Source organism: Musca domestica, unplaced genomic scaffold (genome assembly GCF_030504385.1).
Source record: "Musca domestica strain aabys unplaced genomic scaffold, Musca_domestica.polishedcontigs.V.1.1 2, whole genome shotgun sequence".
Lineage (NCBI taxonomy): Eukaryota > Metazoa > Arthropoda > Insecta > Diptera > Muscidae > Musca > Musca domestica.
The window spans coordinates 5,071,983-5,090,600 of NW_026712249.1; the positions used below are offsets into that span (position 1 = coordinate 5,071,983).

At 34.9% G+C, this 18,618-nt stretch overlaps 1 protein-coding gene across 1 annotated transcript in view; it reads left to right on the forward strand.

The window, feature by feature from the left end:
- LOC101889643 (irregular chiasm C-roughest protein) overlaps positions 1-16,449 on the forward strand; it is a 38,877-nt gene extending 22,428 nt beyond the window's left edge. Inside the window, exons 2-5 of the mRNA XM_011294708.3 lie at positions 11,996-13,125; positions 13,205-13,332; positions 13,409-13,829; positions 13,959-16,449. Of these exons, the coding sequence (XP_011293010.2) occupies positions 12,111-13,125; positions 13,205-13,332; positions 13,409-13,829; positions 13,959-14,650 (2,256 nt within the window). The 5' untranslated portion in view covers positions 11,996-12,110 and the 3' untranslated portion in view covers positions 14,651-16,449. The remainder of the gene's footprint in view (positions 1-11,995; positions 13,126-13,204; positions 13,333-13,408; positions 13,830-13,958) is intronic.
- The last annotated feature ends 2,169 nt before the right edge of the window (positions 16,450-18,618 follow it).

The following is an 18,618-nucleotide window of genomic DNA, read 5'->3' on the forward strand; positions in this document are numbered from 1 at the left end:
GTGTTCACAACCTGATTCAGATGGCTCTTTGAACCCATCGGTCGAAGTGGGTGATTGATTTTCCGTACAAAATTTACACACAGACACTTGGGTAATACCTCTATGGCTTGGCCAGCAGCAAAAAGACGAAATCATTAATTTTAATGGGAAAATATGTCATTACATGGAAAATAAACGTCTCAAAAATAAATGTCCTTGACGATGGACAAGAGGATAGCTAAACGGTTTTATAAGAAATTAATTAGACTTTGGGGTCTAAGGGCAAAGAGCTTGAGGGATTGAATGCTAACTTGTGACATAAATAGATTTTTTGTTTTAGGAAAAATGAAATGTGGACACCTCTTAACAAGAAAAGAAACAATATAATATGAAAATATCTAAATGGAATCATAAATATTTATATATCGAATTTGAAAACCACCCTTTCCTTAGTTTCACGAAAAAAAAATCTCCTCTAATTACTGTGAAAACACCACATATTACTTTTATTATCCTCTTTCAGGATATCCTTAATTCACTTCAGACAATATACAATTTGTCGCCCTTGGACAAATAGAATTAACAATAAATATTGGCATTTCCCGACACAACACAAATCGAGGGGCGAAACAGCCTTTGAATATAACCCTTTGATTAAAATAGCCACAAATTAAGGTTTCTTTGGGCCCCACTATTGTTGGTGTTGCATGCAACCAACAACAAGAACAACAGCACTCCGACACATCAAGGCGGCCATGTAACACACATTATTGCCAAGAAAATATATATAGTTTTATTAATATTACCACAAATTAGTGGCTCATACCGTATTGAGCATGCAGTTCCCCCTTTTCCCGAGACACACATCAACAACAAAAAGAAGCCGGGCTCCCTTACGATAATTTAAATTTCAGCCCTTTCGCTTTGTTTTGTTTCGTTTAAGGATAACTCAAGTCTCTATGACTTCAAGCCATAACGGCCGGGCCGGATGGACGGACAGGTTTTCTTTTGTTTCGCATTGCCCCAGATAAGAAATCCTTGTTTCGTATCAAAAGAAAACCAAAAGTAGCCGAGGCCGAAGAAGACGTAGCAAAGCAAGGAAAAATAACCAACAACGGCGACGACGACGATTCCCCAATATTAGGGTAATTTCATTTTTAGTTTCAAAGTGTTAAGAGCATGAAAAAGGAAGTTTTACAGTTCATTGTTGTTGGTGTTGTATTGTTGTTGTTGCCGGCGCTGCTGCTGCTGTTACGACCTTATTTTGTTACCGTAATTTAATACAAGTTATAAACAGAACCCTTTTTTTCTGTTGTTGTATTTATTTTTTTTCTTTAGCTGTTGTTGTCTTCATTTTTTTGGGCCACTGCTTGCTTTTAATCATCTTCGTGGTGGTTGTGTGTGTAGAGGCCATTAATATGTTAGGGTTGCCATGTTAAACAACCAGTGTTTAGAGATTTAGTTTGGGGAATCCATTAAAGCAGATTTATAAAGAGAGGGATCAGAGAGATCTCTTCATGAGAGCAACTGATATTCGCACCTTCTACTGCAGACCACTCCGGTAGTTAATAAAATTTGAATGATTTGAATGTGTCACAAAGAGGGATCGGCCCCTTACAGTAGATCACAAGAATGGCTTTGCAATCTACAGTGGATGACAAGTATTTTCTTTACTGTAGATTACGAGTATGACAATCGGACGTATATTGTCATATACTTTATTGTAGATGTCTATATTCAAATCTTCTTCACAATAGAGGCTCAATTTTGGCATACACAGGGTGAGATAAAAAAACTGCCATAATTTTTAATTTGTATTTTTTTAAATTTTATTGAATGAAAGCAAAAAATGTCAGAAATAGCATCCAATTTCAGAATAAGTTTAGATTTGTTCGCATTGGTCACCTCATGGCTCGAATTACGGCCTTCAAACTGCCAATGAAACCGTCACACGCTGCCCGAATGTTGTTCTGCAGTATTTTATCCCATTCCCGGCGAAGCGTTTGCTTGAGGTGATCGACACTTTAGAAATTTTTAGTGCCAACCTTGCTTTTCAAAATACTCCAGAACAATAGTCCAATGGATTGGTATCCGAGGATTTTAATACAACCTCCAGAATATTTTCTCGTTAATATTCGGCCTTTATTCTGATGCCACGGTCGATTAATACGAGCGGAGAGCGACCATCGGCTGTTATGGCGGCCCACACTATCACCATGGCCGGCGCTTGAGTTCTGGTGGCCAACCGAAGGTGCACATTTTCAGCTGACCTCTTTGGCAAGTAAACACGAGCGGATCATTTTTTTTTTTTTTTTTTTTTTGTTTACAAACTGCTGGACAACGATTGTTTTCTCATCGAAGAAAACCAAATTCGGCAGTTCACAACTTTCCGCCAAGCGATGCATCTCTTTAGCTCTTTTGAGTCTTGTTGCGGAGTAAGTTCTTTTACTTTTTGGAATATCTACGGCTTTACCCCGAGCTCATTTTCCAATATTCGCCGAATGGAATATTGCGATATGTTCAGCTCAAGAGCCATTTTTCGGCCACTGCGATCATGTCGCTTCTTCACTTTTCGAACCATTTCTGCTGATGTTGCTATTTTTTCCACTCCGTCCACTTCCTTGACGTCGAGCTACGCTACCAGTATCACGGTAACGAGCGATGGTACGAGACACAAAAGATTTATTCACATTTGAATGATGGAGTGCTCTAACGATAGCCACTTGTGGTTTTCCAGCCAAATAAAAAGAAATCACACTGTCACGCTTGAATTCCATTACGAATAACTTTTTTTCTGGAAAATTCTTAGCAAAATGCCTTTGTACGCTTGTAAATAATATAATAAGCTGTCACTTAACAGCTGTCGGACGAGTGGCTTAGAAATGACAGCAGTCTGAAGTTGGTTGCAGTTTTAACATCTCACCCTGTATATCTTCTTTATAGTGGATAACCAGCCTGACCATCTTCCCCACAGTAGATGTCCATTTGGTGATTTTTCCCACCGAAGTTTATTAGCATTTGGCATTGGCAACACTACCGCTTAAAGCCTTAACAATGACAAGTACTTGAAGTATGCTTTCTTCGAATTAATACCTATATGAGTTGAGTTCAGTTCAGTTCGGTTAGGCTCGAATCGATTCGGTTGTGTGTAAAAGTATGCAATCAATGGCCACGGCTGTGGCGTTGAATGCACCAGTAACAAAGAAGTATTCATTTTCATTTCATTGATTTTTTTCTCTTGGTGCTGGCGTTCGGAGCTGTTGATTTTTTTTGTCTTCAAAAGACTGCTTTTTTACTCACTTTACCTTTTAGTCACAACTTCTCCCCAACCGACAGTTTTGAAATAAATTATCGAACATGAATTGCCAGTATGATGGTGGCTAATGCGTGCGATTGCCGCCGTGGCCGCCACTGTGTGTTGGTACATACGTGGACAAGTGTATGTTACATATGTACATGCGTACATATATTCGTGTTGTGTAGTAAAAAAAAGAAAAACATTTGTACGCATTCGTCCTATATGTCGTACATATATCAATCAGTTTTGTACGATCTTTTTTTTAAGTCAATGATGATGAGGAGTTTTAATTTTTTTTTTTTCATTCGTTTCATTTCAAGTTGGAGTTGTTATAAGTTAGTTGTTGTTGTTGTTTTATTGTGTTCAGGTGTTCAACAAAACTTGATTTTTATTCACTTTAAAGAGATTGGGGTTTTTTGCTTTGTTTTAATTTTAGGTCTTCTTCTGCTGCAGAAGGTAGTTATTTTTTTCTTTTTTTTTGTTTTGAGTTCAGGGCAAATTGTCGCGCCGCCAATTTGTTGTTATTGTTGTTTTATTTGCTTTTTTTCCCTTGTGGTTACTTGAAAGTCATTAAAAAAAGGATTTCTCCCCTTTTCGTCCGCTGTCTTCACTTGTGGCATTTATGATAATAATAACAATAATGTGTATATTGGTGGTAGTTACGATGGCGATGGTGGTGTTTGAGCCGACATTTCTTGGCCATTGGTGCAGGGCATCAGCCTAGTGTGTCATGTATCATTAAAGGATTAATTATTATGGTTTTTTGTTGCGGTTCCCTGTGCCAAAGGGGGACTCAAAATCTCATCTTAAAAAACCCAAAGAAATAGGGGAGAATTTCAAAACAGGTCCTTGCGTGGCCAGGACCTTGTGTGTGTGTGTGTGTATTTTTCGAAGGGAGCAATAATGTTTTATTACATTAAAACTACCGAAACGAGTTTTTTTTTTGAAATATTATTTTACGAACCATGTTAATTTCATGGAAAAGGTCATCATCCATGCCAAGGGTCTGCAATGAAATATTTAATATGTCGGCTGGTCCTGTTCGGTTTTTTTCTTAATTTAATAAAGAAAAAACTCATGTAGGTTATTTGTTGCTTATCTTATGCCAAAGATACGTATAAAAAACGTTGTGGCTAGTTGGATGTTCTTTTTTATGGATCTGACGAAGATGATCAAATTGCATGAAGGGATTGTAAAGATTTTTTTACGAGATTTCTTTATGATTGTATTACCAATTAGTGGGGAGCCTTAAGATATGCGGCCGTATAATTGAAAGGATATAAAGTAACGGTTGCTCTAGCTTTGGGGTTAACTGGAAATATTAACAAGTGGAATTTAATTCAAGACATTATGTAAAATTGTTTTTCGTATCGATAACCTTTTAATAAAAAGCGATTTAATTTAAAAATATATAAAATAATTTATTAATTTTATATAAATTTTATGAATACGAATAAATCCCATTTAAAGTTTTTGAAAGAAAAGAAAGATGGTCATCTAATTTATTGTAGATGATAAGTAGTGTCATTTACTCCATCGAATCTTACCAGTGTGGTCATCTACCAGCATAGATAGCTACTGTATCGTAGATTACCGGTATGACTATTTTATGGTACCTGATCATTATGCTCATTTTGTATGACAATATAGCCACCTATTCTGTTGTAGATGTATGGTCATATATTCTGTCTTAGTTGAACAATAAGAACATCTACTCCGTCGTAGATGGCCGGTATATGCATCTATTCTTTCGTAGTTGACCGGTATGACAATCTACTCCATCGTAGATGACCATGAGGCCCTCTATTTTATAGTAGATGATCATTATGATCATCTTTTTATCTCAGATGGCCATTATGGCCATAGTAGTCCATGTCCATTATGACAATCTTCTCTGTTATAGATGATCAGTAGGTCCATCTCTTTTATGGTAGATGATCAGTATGGCTATCTATTCTGTAGTAGATGACTAGTATGGGCATCTACTATTTCTTAGATGACCATCATGACAAGCTACTCTGTCAAGCATTTTGGTGAAAGTTTTCCAGAAAAAAAGTTATTCGTCATGGACTTCAAGCGTGATAGTGTGATTTCTTTATATTTGGCTGGAAAACCACAAGTGGCTTTCGTTAGAGCACTCCAGCATTTAAATGTGAATAAATCGTTTGTGTCTCGTACCATCGCTCGTAACCGTGATACTAGGAGCGTAGACCGACGTCAAGGAAGTGGACGGAAGAAAACAGCAACATCAGCAGAAATAGGTTCAAAAGTAAAGAAGAGAACCGCGTCTCAGTGGCCGAAATATAGCTAGTGAGCTGGACATATCCCAATATTCCATTCGGCAAATATTGAAAAATAAGCTCGGGTTAAAGCCATTGAAATTCCAAAAAGTGAAAGAACTTACACCGCAGCAGTAAGAAAATAGACTCAAAAGTGCTAAAGAGTTGCTTCGCTTGGGCGATTGTCGATCACCTCAAGCAAGCGCTAGGGTTTCATTGGACGTTTGAAGGCCATAATTCGTGGCAAAGGTAACTAATTCGAACAAATCTAAACTTATTCTAAAATTTGATCCTATTTCCGACATTTGTTGCTTTCATTCAATAAAATTAAAAAAAAAAATGTAAAAATTTTGGCTTTTGACTTTTGTTGTAGTTTTTTTTATTTCACCCTGTATATAAAAATATTAATTATTTTTATATAATTTTGATGGCTACGACTTTTGACATTGTCGACTTGAAGTAGGGTATAACATAAAAAACACCATCCTCCGTTGTTCCTTTTTTTTTTTTTCTTAAACTCCATGTTAATGTCGCAAATTGACTTTAGTTTCAACCAAAAACTCAAAACCAATGTTACAAAATTCGATATTAATTTGATTTTTATTAAAATTTAAAATTCATTGGAAATTTTTTAATGCGATATTTTCAGGGCGTTACTAAAGCAATGTCAGCGTGTTTTTTTCTTCCTCCTGAGCCCTAGCCTAGTCAACATAATGTGTCATTTCAAGTTATTATGGATTTTTGTTGGTTTTCATTAAAATTTTCGATACAACTCAAAACTTCAATAAACATAAATTATATTAGAGCTAGCTGGCTATTCAATGTTAGTTTGTGTTGTCAAAAAACGCCCACACGCCAAATAACTTAGGACCAGCATCTCTCAGACAGGTCGAACAACATGTTACTACTTTGTGATGCCCACTAAACAGCATTGAGTTGACTTAACTTGACTTAGCTGGCTATCTGTCTGGCTGCCTAGCTCCACAAATATAAGCGTAGGTTGAACGAAACTTAAAATAAAAATCTCTTATCATTTGCTTTTATTATTATTGTCATGATTGTGCTATGATTTTAAATTTTCAACGATGTTACGTTCGGTCAAAGTGTGAATTTAATTTACATATAAACGAGCCACACAGGCACAAGGTGACACACTTCACTTTTCGAAGAGAAGATATTTTTCTGCTGAAGAATTTATCATCATTTCAAATGAACAGTTTTTTTTTAGCAATTTGATTTAAAACATAAACAATGGGAGCAGTTATTTCCCCGAAAACTAGTTTATCTTTTGTTAGGTGGTCTTTAAACCTAACGTCGTTTTAAGTTTTTTTCTAAACAAAAAAAAAAAAAAAAAAAAAAAAACAAAAAACGCATAAATAATCAGCTTACTCGGAAATGTGAAATGTTATTCAAAAAAAAAAAACTTTTTTTTTGAAAGACACACGTTAGTATTATTTATTGATTTGCTGTCGATCGATATTATTGTTAATGGTCTGGCGCTTAATCTTGTCCATAATTGGTTGGCCAACAAAAAAAAACAAGCTGGCAAAAAGCAATTACAACAATACTAAATATAGAGAGCTCTGAAAAAATCGTATATATAAGGCGATAGTAGATAATTTTAATAGATTTATCAAAAATCTATTTGATATCTGGCATATATGGTCAAAAGTATTAAAAATTATGTATTGTTATTGGTTTTTCAAAAATAATAAGAGATTTTGAGGGTATATTAGTCTTTGTGCCAATGACATTTATTTGAGATCGAAATATTTATGTCCATAAGCCATAGAATGGTTCTAACTCCTTTAGGAAACAAAAGAAATGTCAGCCTCTAGCATGGAAAGTAACGTTACTTAAAAACGTATAAGATTTTAGAAAATTAAAAAATTATTGAATTTAATTTATGACCAAATTTGAGACGCTCTATATTTTTCACAGTTGGAATTGAACACACGATCTTTGGGATTGTAATGAAACAATTCATTTACTGTGTTATAGGATAAAGGAGTATCAAAATCTACAGTCCTCGTTTTTAGGCTCATGTGGCGCCCAAATGATTTGATTAAAAATGCAAATTATCAAATTGTTTGCTCTGCAACGAACTAGTTTTCTTTAAGAACTTGAGGTCTTGGGGTCTTTTATTGTTAATAGAAGACCCTGAGGTTTTCTGCCGTCCATAGAAAACTTTGAGGTCTACTATTGTCCATAAAAGATCTTTAGGTCTTGTATTGTCCTTAGAAGACCTTGAGGGTTTCTATTATCTGTAGGCAAGCTTGAGGTTTTGAATTGCCTTCAGGTGACCTTAAGTTTGCTATTTACCGTAGAAAACCTTGAAGTCTTGTGTTGTTCATAGAAAATCTTGAGATCCAAGAAATCTGAACATACTCCTAAAAAAATGCCGGATTTTTAATAGCTAACAGTCAATTTGACGTTTGAATAAATTTCCGATTTTTTGCATACACTTTCCCAGTAACCATTATCTAGAGCTCCAATGTCATTTTTTTGCTTTTTTAAATATTACGAATTTCTGAAAAATACCTGAAAAGGTAATTTTCCATTTAATAAAAATTCGGAAAACCCTAAAAAATGTTATAAAGATGTACATAGAATGTCTACTTCCCAGCAAACATTTGTAACCCTAGTTCAATTTTTTTTTGTTGGAAATTTCCGATTTTCTGAAAAATATCTAACATTTTGCCATTAAATAAATATTAAAAATAAATAAATAAATAAATAAATAAAAAAGGGTATTGAGGTTATGTATATATTCTGCAAAAAAAAAAATAAGAAAACAATGTTTTTTTTCAATTCCGGAATTCTTGCCATTTCATAAATATTCAGAAAAAAAACTAAGAAAAAATTTAGATGTACATATCGTGTGTATTTACCCAGCAAACTTTTTTTATCTAGAGTTCCAAAATCCATTTTATTTTTAATTTCCGAATTTTTGAAAAATGTTCCTCTTTTTGTCATTTAATACAAATTCAGAAAAAACAGGAAGAATTGTTTTAGCTGAATATTGAGGTATTGTATATTGGTTTATTGCCAGAATTTATTTTTTTTTTTAATTTTTCTTTAGAAATATTCCCATTAGGGGCTCTTCTATGCACACCCCTTTCACATTGGAAATGTGGGCATTAAAGTCTAAATAATTTTAAAAAATATCTCTCACTTTTTTATCATTTAACATCTCACACATAATTTTTTATAATCTCTTTGTCTTGTTTTTTATTTTATGCCAATTAAGCGATGGAATTCTTCTCATTTCCTTTTTTAAAAGAAAAAACTTCCGCTTTTTAATGTCCCCCATGGCTTTCTATGTTACATTTAATACCATGATGGTCATAATGGTCAAGATGTCTCTAAAGAAAGGTGATAATATTCTTCAAAGGAATATTACTATTTATATTACACCCATCAAAAAGCTAACACTTTGAAATTCCTTGAGACAAAAAAATAAAAGCCAAACGTCCAAATCCAAATTTAATTGTGGATTTGTGTCATCAGCAACCCACTCTTTTCTTTCACTGGCATGGATGATATGCGTGCCGAATACCATAAAAATTACACACTTAATTTCATGAAAGTTTAGATTTTTTGTTTTGTTACACTTTCTTCGAGAGCCCGGTAATTTTCATAATTTTTGTTTAAATAATATAATTTGATGAAAAGAAAGGTAGCGAGAGAGACACACACAGACCGGAAAACGATTTAATGCCACTTTCCCCGAAATTTACAACAATAACAACATTTCATTAGCCTGCCCATAAATCATCAGCACCTCACATGTGGGTTGGTGTTTTTTTTTTTCAGTTGGGTTTCCTCCCCCAGTGGGGGGCCCTGGGGTGTTATTGTTCAAGAATTAGTTGCCATTATCTGGGTATTACTGTAAATGACAATTAAAGAAAAAACTTTGTAAAAATTTGTTTTGTCTGAGAAAAAAAAACATTTTGGGAGTTTTTATTTTTTCCAAAAGACAAACATTACAAAAGATCCAACATTAAGACATAATTATCTTCTCAACGCTTACTTTGTTTAAGTCAAAAGTTTTCTTCTTTAAAATACTTGGAGTTTTGTGTCTTTGTTTGATGCATGTATGTGTCTGTGTGTGTGAGTGAGTACCCCCACATGGAAATCTAAAACCTCTGGGTGTGCGTGTTTGTGTGTGGAAAAGATAGACAGGTGGACAAATAGAAAGGTCGGTCGGACAGACGGACGAACAGAGATAACAAAAATGTACAGAGCGACACATTTGAAATAAGTAATTGTTGTAAGCGTCCACACAAAACCAACAACAATCTCCCAACAAAAGAAAACTCTCAGCCGCAATCATTAACATCATCATTGTCGTCGTCGTCGTCATCATCATTGGCATTTTGGAATTCCACAAACACACCAACGGAAATAACAAATTTTCAGTCCGAGGCAGAAAAAAATTGCTCCTCGTCAATCGTCAACTAGCTTAGGGAGCTATTTTTTCCAGCACTCCATCAGCTTGGATTGACTACTGGATGTTGCGTTTTTTGCTTCTACTTCGCCTTCGTCTTCTCATTGAAATTGTTGTTTCCTTTTGGACTTGTTTGAATTTTTCTACTTCGACAGCTAGCCAGCCTGCCAGCAATCGAAAGAAAGGCAGAAAAAACCTGAAACGGAAGCCCACTAATAATGTGGCTTTTTTAATCGAAGCCAAGTTATTGTCGTTTAAGACCGGAATGAGGAGGAATGTATGAATCAGCTTGGCGTAACAAATCTATGAATGAATGAACGAAATGAAAATAAATGGTATGGGTATGGGATGCAACTGCGATCATTGGATTGATACATTAAAACAGAGATTTAGAGTTAAAAGTAATTTATTAGATTTTTTCTTGGTATTGTTCTCCACTAGGTGGCTTCTGCCGGAAAAGACAGGTCACTGAAAAGAAACGCAACAAAGGCAAAATATTAGGAAAGTAATGAATGTTTATTGTTTGATTGCTACCAAGAATTTTGTTGAACGGGTAAATTGCGGCTATGCGTGAGAAAAAGATATCCAAACAACACCTGTGGATGGCCCCATATGCCGACAGTGGAATAAAGTTTAAAAATAAACACTTGCCTCTCAAAAAAAAAAAAAAAAAAAAAAAAAAAAAAAAAAAAAAAAAAAAAACACACAAAATAAATAATAACTGAAACTACAATTACACGCACCAGAAGTGGTAGGGATTTCAAAATAGATGTGCTCTGGCCAGCATGGGGGCCGGCCATAAGACTTCCAGAAACTGTGATTGCTGCTATTGTCGGTGGCCCCCCAAAAAATATAAGACCATGAGTGTGAGTGTAATAACAATTAATAAAAATTAATTGTTTTCCTTGGTGTCTATGTCTACGTGTATGTGTGATTGTTTTAATACCAGGAAAACCCCATAAAATCAAGGAAGACACCTTAATAAAAACAAGAGAAACAGTTTGTTTTTGTATTTTGGATACAAAGAAGCCGCCCCAAAAATGCATCAGGTACACTGGAAGTGGCCGCAAAGTAGCCACTTTTTTCCCGTCTTTTTTTAATAACAACCTGTCGTCATAGTGCATGGGAAGATAGACCACATATCAGGCCAATTGTTGCTTTTGCTTAGATTTCCCACGTTACGAAACGGGAGCACAAAATTGTACTGTTTTGAAGGGCATGGTATAAAAGTTATTTGAAAATAGAAAAATTGTGTAACAATTTTTTTTTAATTTTATTTTGAAAAGAAGTGATATTAAATTCAAAAGGGAGTCGCAAAAAAAAATACAAGAAAAACAATCAGAATATTATGAGAGTATACGTAAAAATAGGAGTCACGTATATCGGCGTTTTGAAAATTTGCACCACAAATTAAGCTAAATGTAGGAGACAGGTCCCCCTCTGTGACTATTTAAGATTAAGATTCCCTCAATTTTAGGGAAGATTTTTTTTAGAAAATTTTGAACCTTAAGCGGGTATTTTTGTTTATTTAAAAAAAAAGCTAGAAACGGGTTGTTTTGGTTCTTTTTTAAAATATAGCTAGAAACTCCCCTTTAAGGAGATCGTAACCAGACAAAGTTTTACAAAAATATATTTGTCTTCAAATTCTACTACAGGTCTCAAAATACAGCAAAAGTCTAAATTTTTAATTTTTAACACATTTTTTATGGTTATATCCGCACTTCATTTGAGTTTATGCCAAATTCTCCTACAACGCGTTACTTTAGAAGGATGATGTCAAAGACAAAAATATTCTTCATTGAATTTAGCTATAAGTCACTAAAGAAAAGAAATCTCTACTTCCATTATATAACAAGTTAATACCTGCATCAATTTTTTCAAAAAAAAAAAAAAAAAATATGTCATTTTTTATTTTATTTTAATAAAAACATGAAAAAATATAAAAATTCTCAAAAAATAACCATTTCCCTTTCTCTCTTCTCTTTTCAGTTATAATTTCAACGAAGGACAATTCCCACTTCATAAGATCCTTCAATACCACCTCTAACAAGAGTTAAATACAACACCATCGCCATTACGATCTTTACAACACATTACCAGCAACATGTCTTCTTCAACGCTCTCCCAACTCTCTCCCACCATTGTGTTCACCACTCTCCTGCTCTCTTTGCAAATATGTCGCATCGACTGTAAATCTTCGAATCTTTTTACACACTTTCAAAATCAACGTTTTGCCATGGAACCTCAGGATCAAACAGCGGTAGTGGGTGCCCGGGTCACCCTGCCCTGTCGTGTCATAAACAAACAAGGTACCTTACAATGGACCAAAGATGATTTTGGTCTGGGTACATCTCGTGATTTGGCCGGCTTTGAACGTTACAGCATGATAGGCAGTGATGAGGAGGGTGATTATTCACTGGAAATATATCCAGTAATGTTGGATGATGATGCTCGTTATCAGTGTCAAGTAAGTCCAGGGCCTGAAGGCCAGCCAGCTGTGCGTTCAACCTTTGCCAAAATCACAGTGCTTGTGCCACCCGAAGCCCCGAAAATTGTTCAGGGTGAGGTCATTCACACCACCGAAGATCGCAAGGTGGATATTGAATGTATATCGGTGGGTGGCAAGCCGGCAGCGGAAATTACCTGGATTGATGGTTTCGGCAATGTCATAACCGATAACATAGATTATACCATCATACCAATGCCCGATCTCAGGAGATATACAGCCAAATCGGTTTTGCGTCTCACCCCGAAAAAGGAACATCACAACACCACCTTCACTTGCCAGGCTCAAAATACCGCCGATCGCACCTATCGTTCGGCTAAAATTCGTATTGATGTGAAATATGCTCCCAAGGTGACGGTCAATGTGATAGGAGGTGCTGTGGGCAATGGCCGTATCTTGGAACACTCTCAGGTGCGTTTGGAATGCAAATCGGAGGCAAATCCCAGTGATGTACGCTATAAATGGTACATTAATGATGAGCCCATTAGTGGGGGACAAAAAACCGAAATGATTATTCGGAATGTTACCCGGAAATTCCATGATGCCATTGTCAAGTGTGAGGTGCAGAATTCCATTGGCAAAAGTGAGGATAGCGAGACTTTGGACATTAGCTGTAAGTAGAGCTGACCTTTTCTACCTAAAAATTTAAGGAATTTGAAATAATTTTTAAAAATATTTTGTTTTGCTTGCAGATGGTCCCACCTTTAAAGAGAAACCCAGATCCATTGAATCTGACATTGGCAGTGTGGTAACCCTAAACTGTGAGGTTGATGGTAACCCCACGCCAGATATTGTTTGGATACAACATCCCATTGATAGGGTAAGTTCAAAAAATCAAAAAACATTCTTTCCATAAAAGATTTTAATAATCCCCTCCTCCCTCTCTATACTTGCAGGTTGTTGGTTCCAGTTCCAATTTAACCTTCAGTGTCACCAATGAAACCGCCGGCCGTTATTACTGCAAAGCCAATGTCCCTGGCTATCCAGAAATATCCGCTGATGCCTATGTCTATTTGAAAGGTTCACCCACAATCTCATCGGCCCGCACTCAATACGGTTTGATGGGTGATACAGCGCGTATTGAATGTTTTGCCACATCGGTGCCAAGGGCTCGCCATGTCTCATGGACTTTTAATGGCCATGAAATTAGTTCCGAAATGGGTCACGACTACTCCATATTGGTTGATGCCGTTCCCGGTGGTGTTAAGTCAACGCTGATCATTCGGGATAGTCAGTCGTATCATTATGGCAAATACAATTGCACCGTGGTCAATGATTATGGCAATGATGTGGCGGAAATTAATTTACAGGCTCAAAGTAAGTTTTGAAAATTATTTTTTTGGAAATTATTTTCTTAAAATTGAAAATAAAATTTGTATTTTTTAAATAAGGATTTTTTATAACTCACTAATTTGTTTGTGTTTCTTTTATTCTTTCAATTTGCAGAAAGTGTCCCCCTACTGATGACCATTGTTGGCGGTATCTCGGCCGTGGCGTTGCTCATGATCATCACTATTTTGGTCATTGTATATTTCAAGTGTAAAAAACGCTCCAAACTTCCACCAGCCGATGTCATTAGCGAACATCAAATCACCAAAAACGGCGGTGTGGGCTCGTGCAAAATGGAACCCGGTGATCGTACCTCCAACTATAGTGATCTCAAAGTTGATATATCCGGTGGCTATGTACCGTATGGTGATTACACCACTCATTACAGCCCCCCGCCCCAATACCTCACCACATGTTCGACCAAATCGAACGGCAGCTCTACAATTATACAAAACAATCACCAAAATCATTTGCAACAACAAATGCAGCAACAACAACACCAACAAACCCTGCCCATGACATTTTTAACAAACGTTAATGGCAGCAGTAGTTTAGCTGGCAGTATAATTACCGCCCGTGATATACGACAAGATAATGGACTTCCTAGCCTACAATCGACCACAGCTTCGGTGGTTAGTTCATCGCCCAACGGCAGCTGTAGCAATCAGAGTACAGCAACACATGTTGTTGCCGCATCGTCGTCGGCGACACCAGCATCCGCTGTCGATCCACGTTTCAGTGCCATCTATGGTAATCCCTATTTAAGATCATCGAATTCGTCGCTGCTGCCACCACCCACAGCTGTATAAGAAGCCCAAAGGGGATTTAGGATTTTGTTTGTATGTATGAGATTTTGTTTATAAGAAAACAAAAACAATTGAAGTAAGTGTAGTAGAACAAAGACTGAAATTTGTGTATATATGTGTAAAACCAATCAACGACAACTACATACATAATAAGTAGGTGAGATTTCGTCGTGGAAAACCTGTTAATGGATTTGTGAAGTCTGTGGTGACAAGGGGGGCTATGAAATGTGGGGAAAATGGAAAATCCAATAAGGGAGACTACAATTTAACCAGACCCTGATTTCGAGAGACCCATTTAGGTCATGAAAAAATTAGTTGTCAAATTGAAAAAATCGAGGTTTCCGTAAAACAAAATTCAAGAGGCATATTTGGCCTGTCATCTTCTAAGTTTAAACAGTTTTATATCTAAAGACCTGTAGCAAATCGTTGAACAAAATTGCAAAGTAATGGCGTCTAAGAATAGTGTCGGAGTATTTAATTAAAAAATATTTTTTTGAAGTCTTACCTAACAAGAAGTGGCGTCCAATGCATTGGATGGACTAGCTGAATTCTAAACGGGCATTCATATTTAGTGGTTATTGATGTTATGACACTGACACTCGAGCTTACGCTCGATGACAGACTAAAACGGCGCCCAACGATGATTGCTTAGTGCGTTGGTGCGTGAAGATAAGAGATTTTTTAATAGTGACATCACTTCAGAGAAATCTTTGAAAAAAGAAAATAAAAGTACTAGTACCAAGAAGTGGCGCCCAACGTGTTATCACTCCTCCAGATAATTGTTTTTCAGTTCGACAGGATCTCAAAGATGTCAATGTATGGTACATAGAATGATTCAAGCGTCATCAAATAAGCAAACAAGACATTGTCATGAAATGGCGCCCAACGTGAAAATCTGCATTGATGGATGGTAACTTTGGTTTGATTCAATGCAATTTCCTAATGGGTAGCCATACGACTGAAGGAAAGTTATCGGAATACTTAAGACAAAAAAATAACGCTCAACGTGGCTCTAGACCAATTTCTCTTATTTGAAGGAATTTTGAATGGGAATTGGACAGTAAAATGCAATGATCAGGAAATGGCGCCCAACGCGGATTGGGTGATTGGTAAAGTTTGTTCCAATTTTGTTCAGTCTGAATCTAGGCTAGTAGAAAATGTTGTTATGATTCGTCTGACGTTTTAGGCGAACCCTAATACCATGACGTAATTTATATGGCGCCCAATGAACCAATTCATATTTTTGAGCGAACCTTTTTCTTTTTATTCAGCAACATTTAATAGTACAACGAATAATCAATTTTGAGTCATGAAACATTGTTTCAATGCACAGACAAAAATGACGCCCAACAAAGGGATCTTTTTTCCGAGCGCAAAAAGATGTTTTTTTATAAAAAAATGCAGTACCCAAAGGCCAGTTGTCATACTTAAAATTAATTTTCGTACATAAAACTTGTTGATCATGGTGCTAATTAGATGTGGCGCCTAACATTAAAACGTGCATTCACATAAAATGGCGCCCAATCAGTCGAACTGTAAAATTAGTATTTCGTTGAAAATCAACCTCTTTCTGCTCCCCAAAGTAAATATTTCAAGTTTTGTTTTTCAAACTCTCCCCACAGAATGCTTTTGGAAAAGAATCCATTAACAAGTGCCGCTGATGAATAGTCGTATATTACTAAAATTTTAACGAAAAACTGATCAAAGACTTAAATAAACCGGTAGTATTGTATCTATCAATCAATGTCCTCTTTCAATAGCCACAAAATAGTAACAAAACAAAGTCATTTCCGGTACAATTTGTTAATAACAGAAAAAGAAAAACCAAAACTACCGCTCTATTTTGCCCTCCCCCCTTCATTCTTTTGACGAACTATGGATTTTTAGCCTTAGACAGACGAACAAAAAGAAAATCGAAATGAAAACGAAAAAAATCAATAGCATTTTTTTAAAAAATAGTATTTTGTTTAAAAATTAATTTTAATTTCTTTTTCAATTAAGCTTAAGCCAAAGTACCTGATAGACGTAAGAATATTTGTTTTAGATCGATTAAGGAAAACCAAGAAAACCAAACTTGAATGCAAAAAAATGTTCATTTGTCATTCACATTCAGCTTAGTTTGTTAGCCTTATACGAATTAGTTTTTAACGAAATTGGAAATTGTACATAAACGAAAAAGGAAAAAATTTAGAACTCCACAACTACTTAAATCTTCTAACTTTAAATCTTTAAGTACTTAGTAGTATGTAAACGATAGCCAAAATGTATAACCTTCTCCTTATAGAATATGAAAGCTAGCTAGCATTTAACTTGTAAGTATCGATATGTATATGGGCTTTACCTTAAAGAAAATGACCCTTGGGGGAAGTTGGTTCCCCGTTGGGGTCTCATCACTTTGCTTTAGTTTCTGATCAAAGCATGTCTGCAATTACCTTGAATGTAGTGTCTTAAAATTTGTTGAAATTTTTGAAAAACAAAAAAAAAACTCATCATTGTCATCATTATTAATTCAAACAAAATCAACAACAAATACATGTGCTTTTGTGTACAAATATTTTTGAAAAACAAAAAAAAAAAACAAAAAGAAATTGAAAATTATTTTTTTGCTTACTATTAAATAGTATTTTATGCGAAAGTGCAAAATTTTAAGAAAACAAAGCCTGCTACTATTTACACTCAGAAAAATAAAATCATAATTCATTAGACTTTCACTTAAATGCACCTAATCTCCATAAAACACATAAACATAAATACACATACACACACAGACACCTAATTGCTTGCAAATGACTTGGTTTAGCCTGTATATGATTTCATTTTTATATATTAAAAAATACACGAAAAAAATCCAAAAATAATATTAAATATATTTTTTGCTATTATTAAAAACAAGCGACTCTTTTTTATTACGAATTGCATATGTAATTGTTCTTCTGTTCAGGCAATAACTTCTCTTTCTCTCTCTCTCTCTACATATATATATAAATGTATATTAATTGTTTTTATTTTTTCACACTTTTTTATTATAGTTTATAAATTAAATTAAGTTTAAACATAATTGCGTATTACATATAATTATTTTATTCAGACATACATACATACCATTACACCAACACATTACAAAATTGACACAAACATCCACAAATATATATTTTGTAATTTTTTATAAACGTATATTTTTGTAATATTTTGCAAAACATCATCGCCATCATCATCATTATTATCTTCAGCGACATTATCATTATCATCATCATCGTCGCCATCGTCATCGATAGACCGGACCGTTCGTTTATTCGTTCCTTCGCATATTTTTGATGATGCGCCACTTGTTCCAGTGTTGGAGACAATTGTTGTCATTGACAAACAAACAACAACAAATGATATAAATGTATGTTTGCTTAAAATTAATAATTGAAAAAAAAAAAAAAAAAACAAAAACAAAACGAAAATAATTATTATTAAATAAAAATAAATAGATGCTGACAATTTTGTTAATACGTATTACGTATATATGTAAATTATATATACATACTAATTATAATGATGATTTTTTATTATTATTATTAATAAAGACAAAAAAAATATTTAAATAAAAATTGAAAATTGTAATGAAATTGCGCTTTTGGTGTTTCATTTTCTATGGTATGAATAATAAAGGTAAGTAATGGGAAATTTTTGAAGCTATAATAAAATCAGCAAAACATGGAAAGGTTGTGAATCTCCGCCATAGGAAAACATTGAAATCCATAATTTTTTTCAAAATAAAACAAGCATCCTCCAAATACAGCTACAACCATGTAAGAAAGGCCCAACGTTGGCCGGACCGATTTTGCACATCTTGTAAACCACTCATAACCAAAAAAAAAAACATTTCTTTGCGGAATTTTAAATATGTGTTATGGCTTTAAAGCAGATATAATTTAAAGCCGAAAGAAACTAAAAGTACTTTTACGTTGTAAGGGATTTAGAAA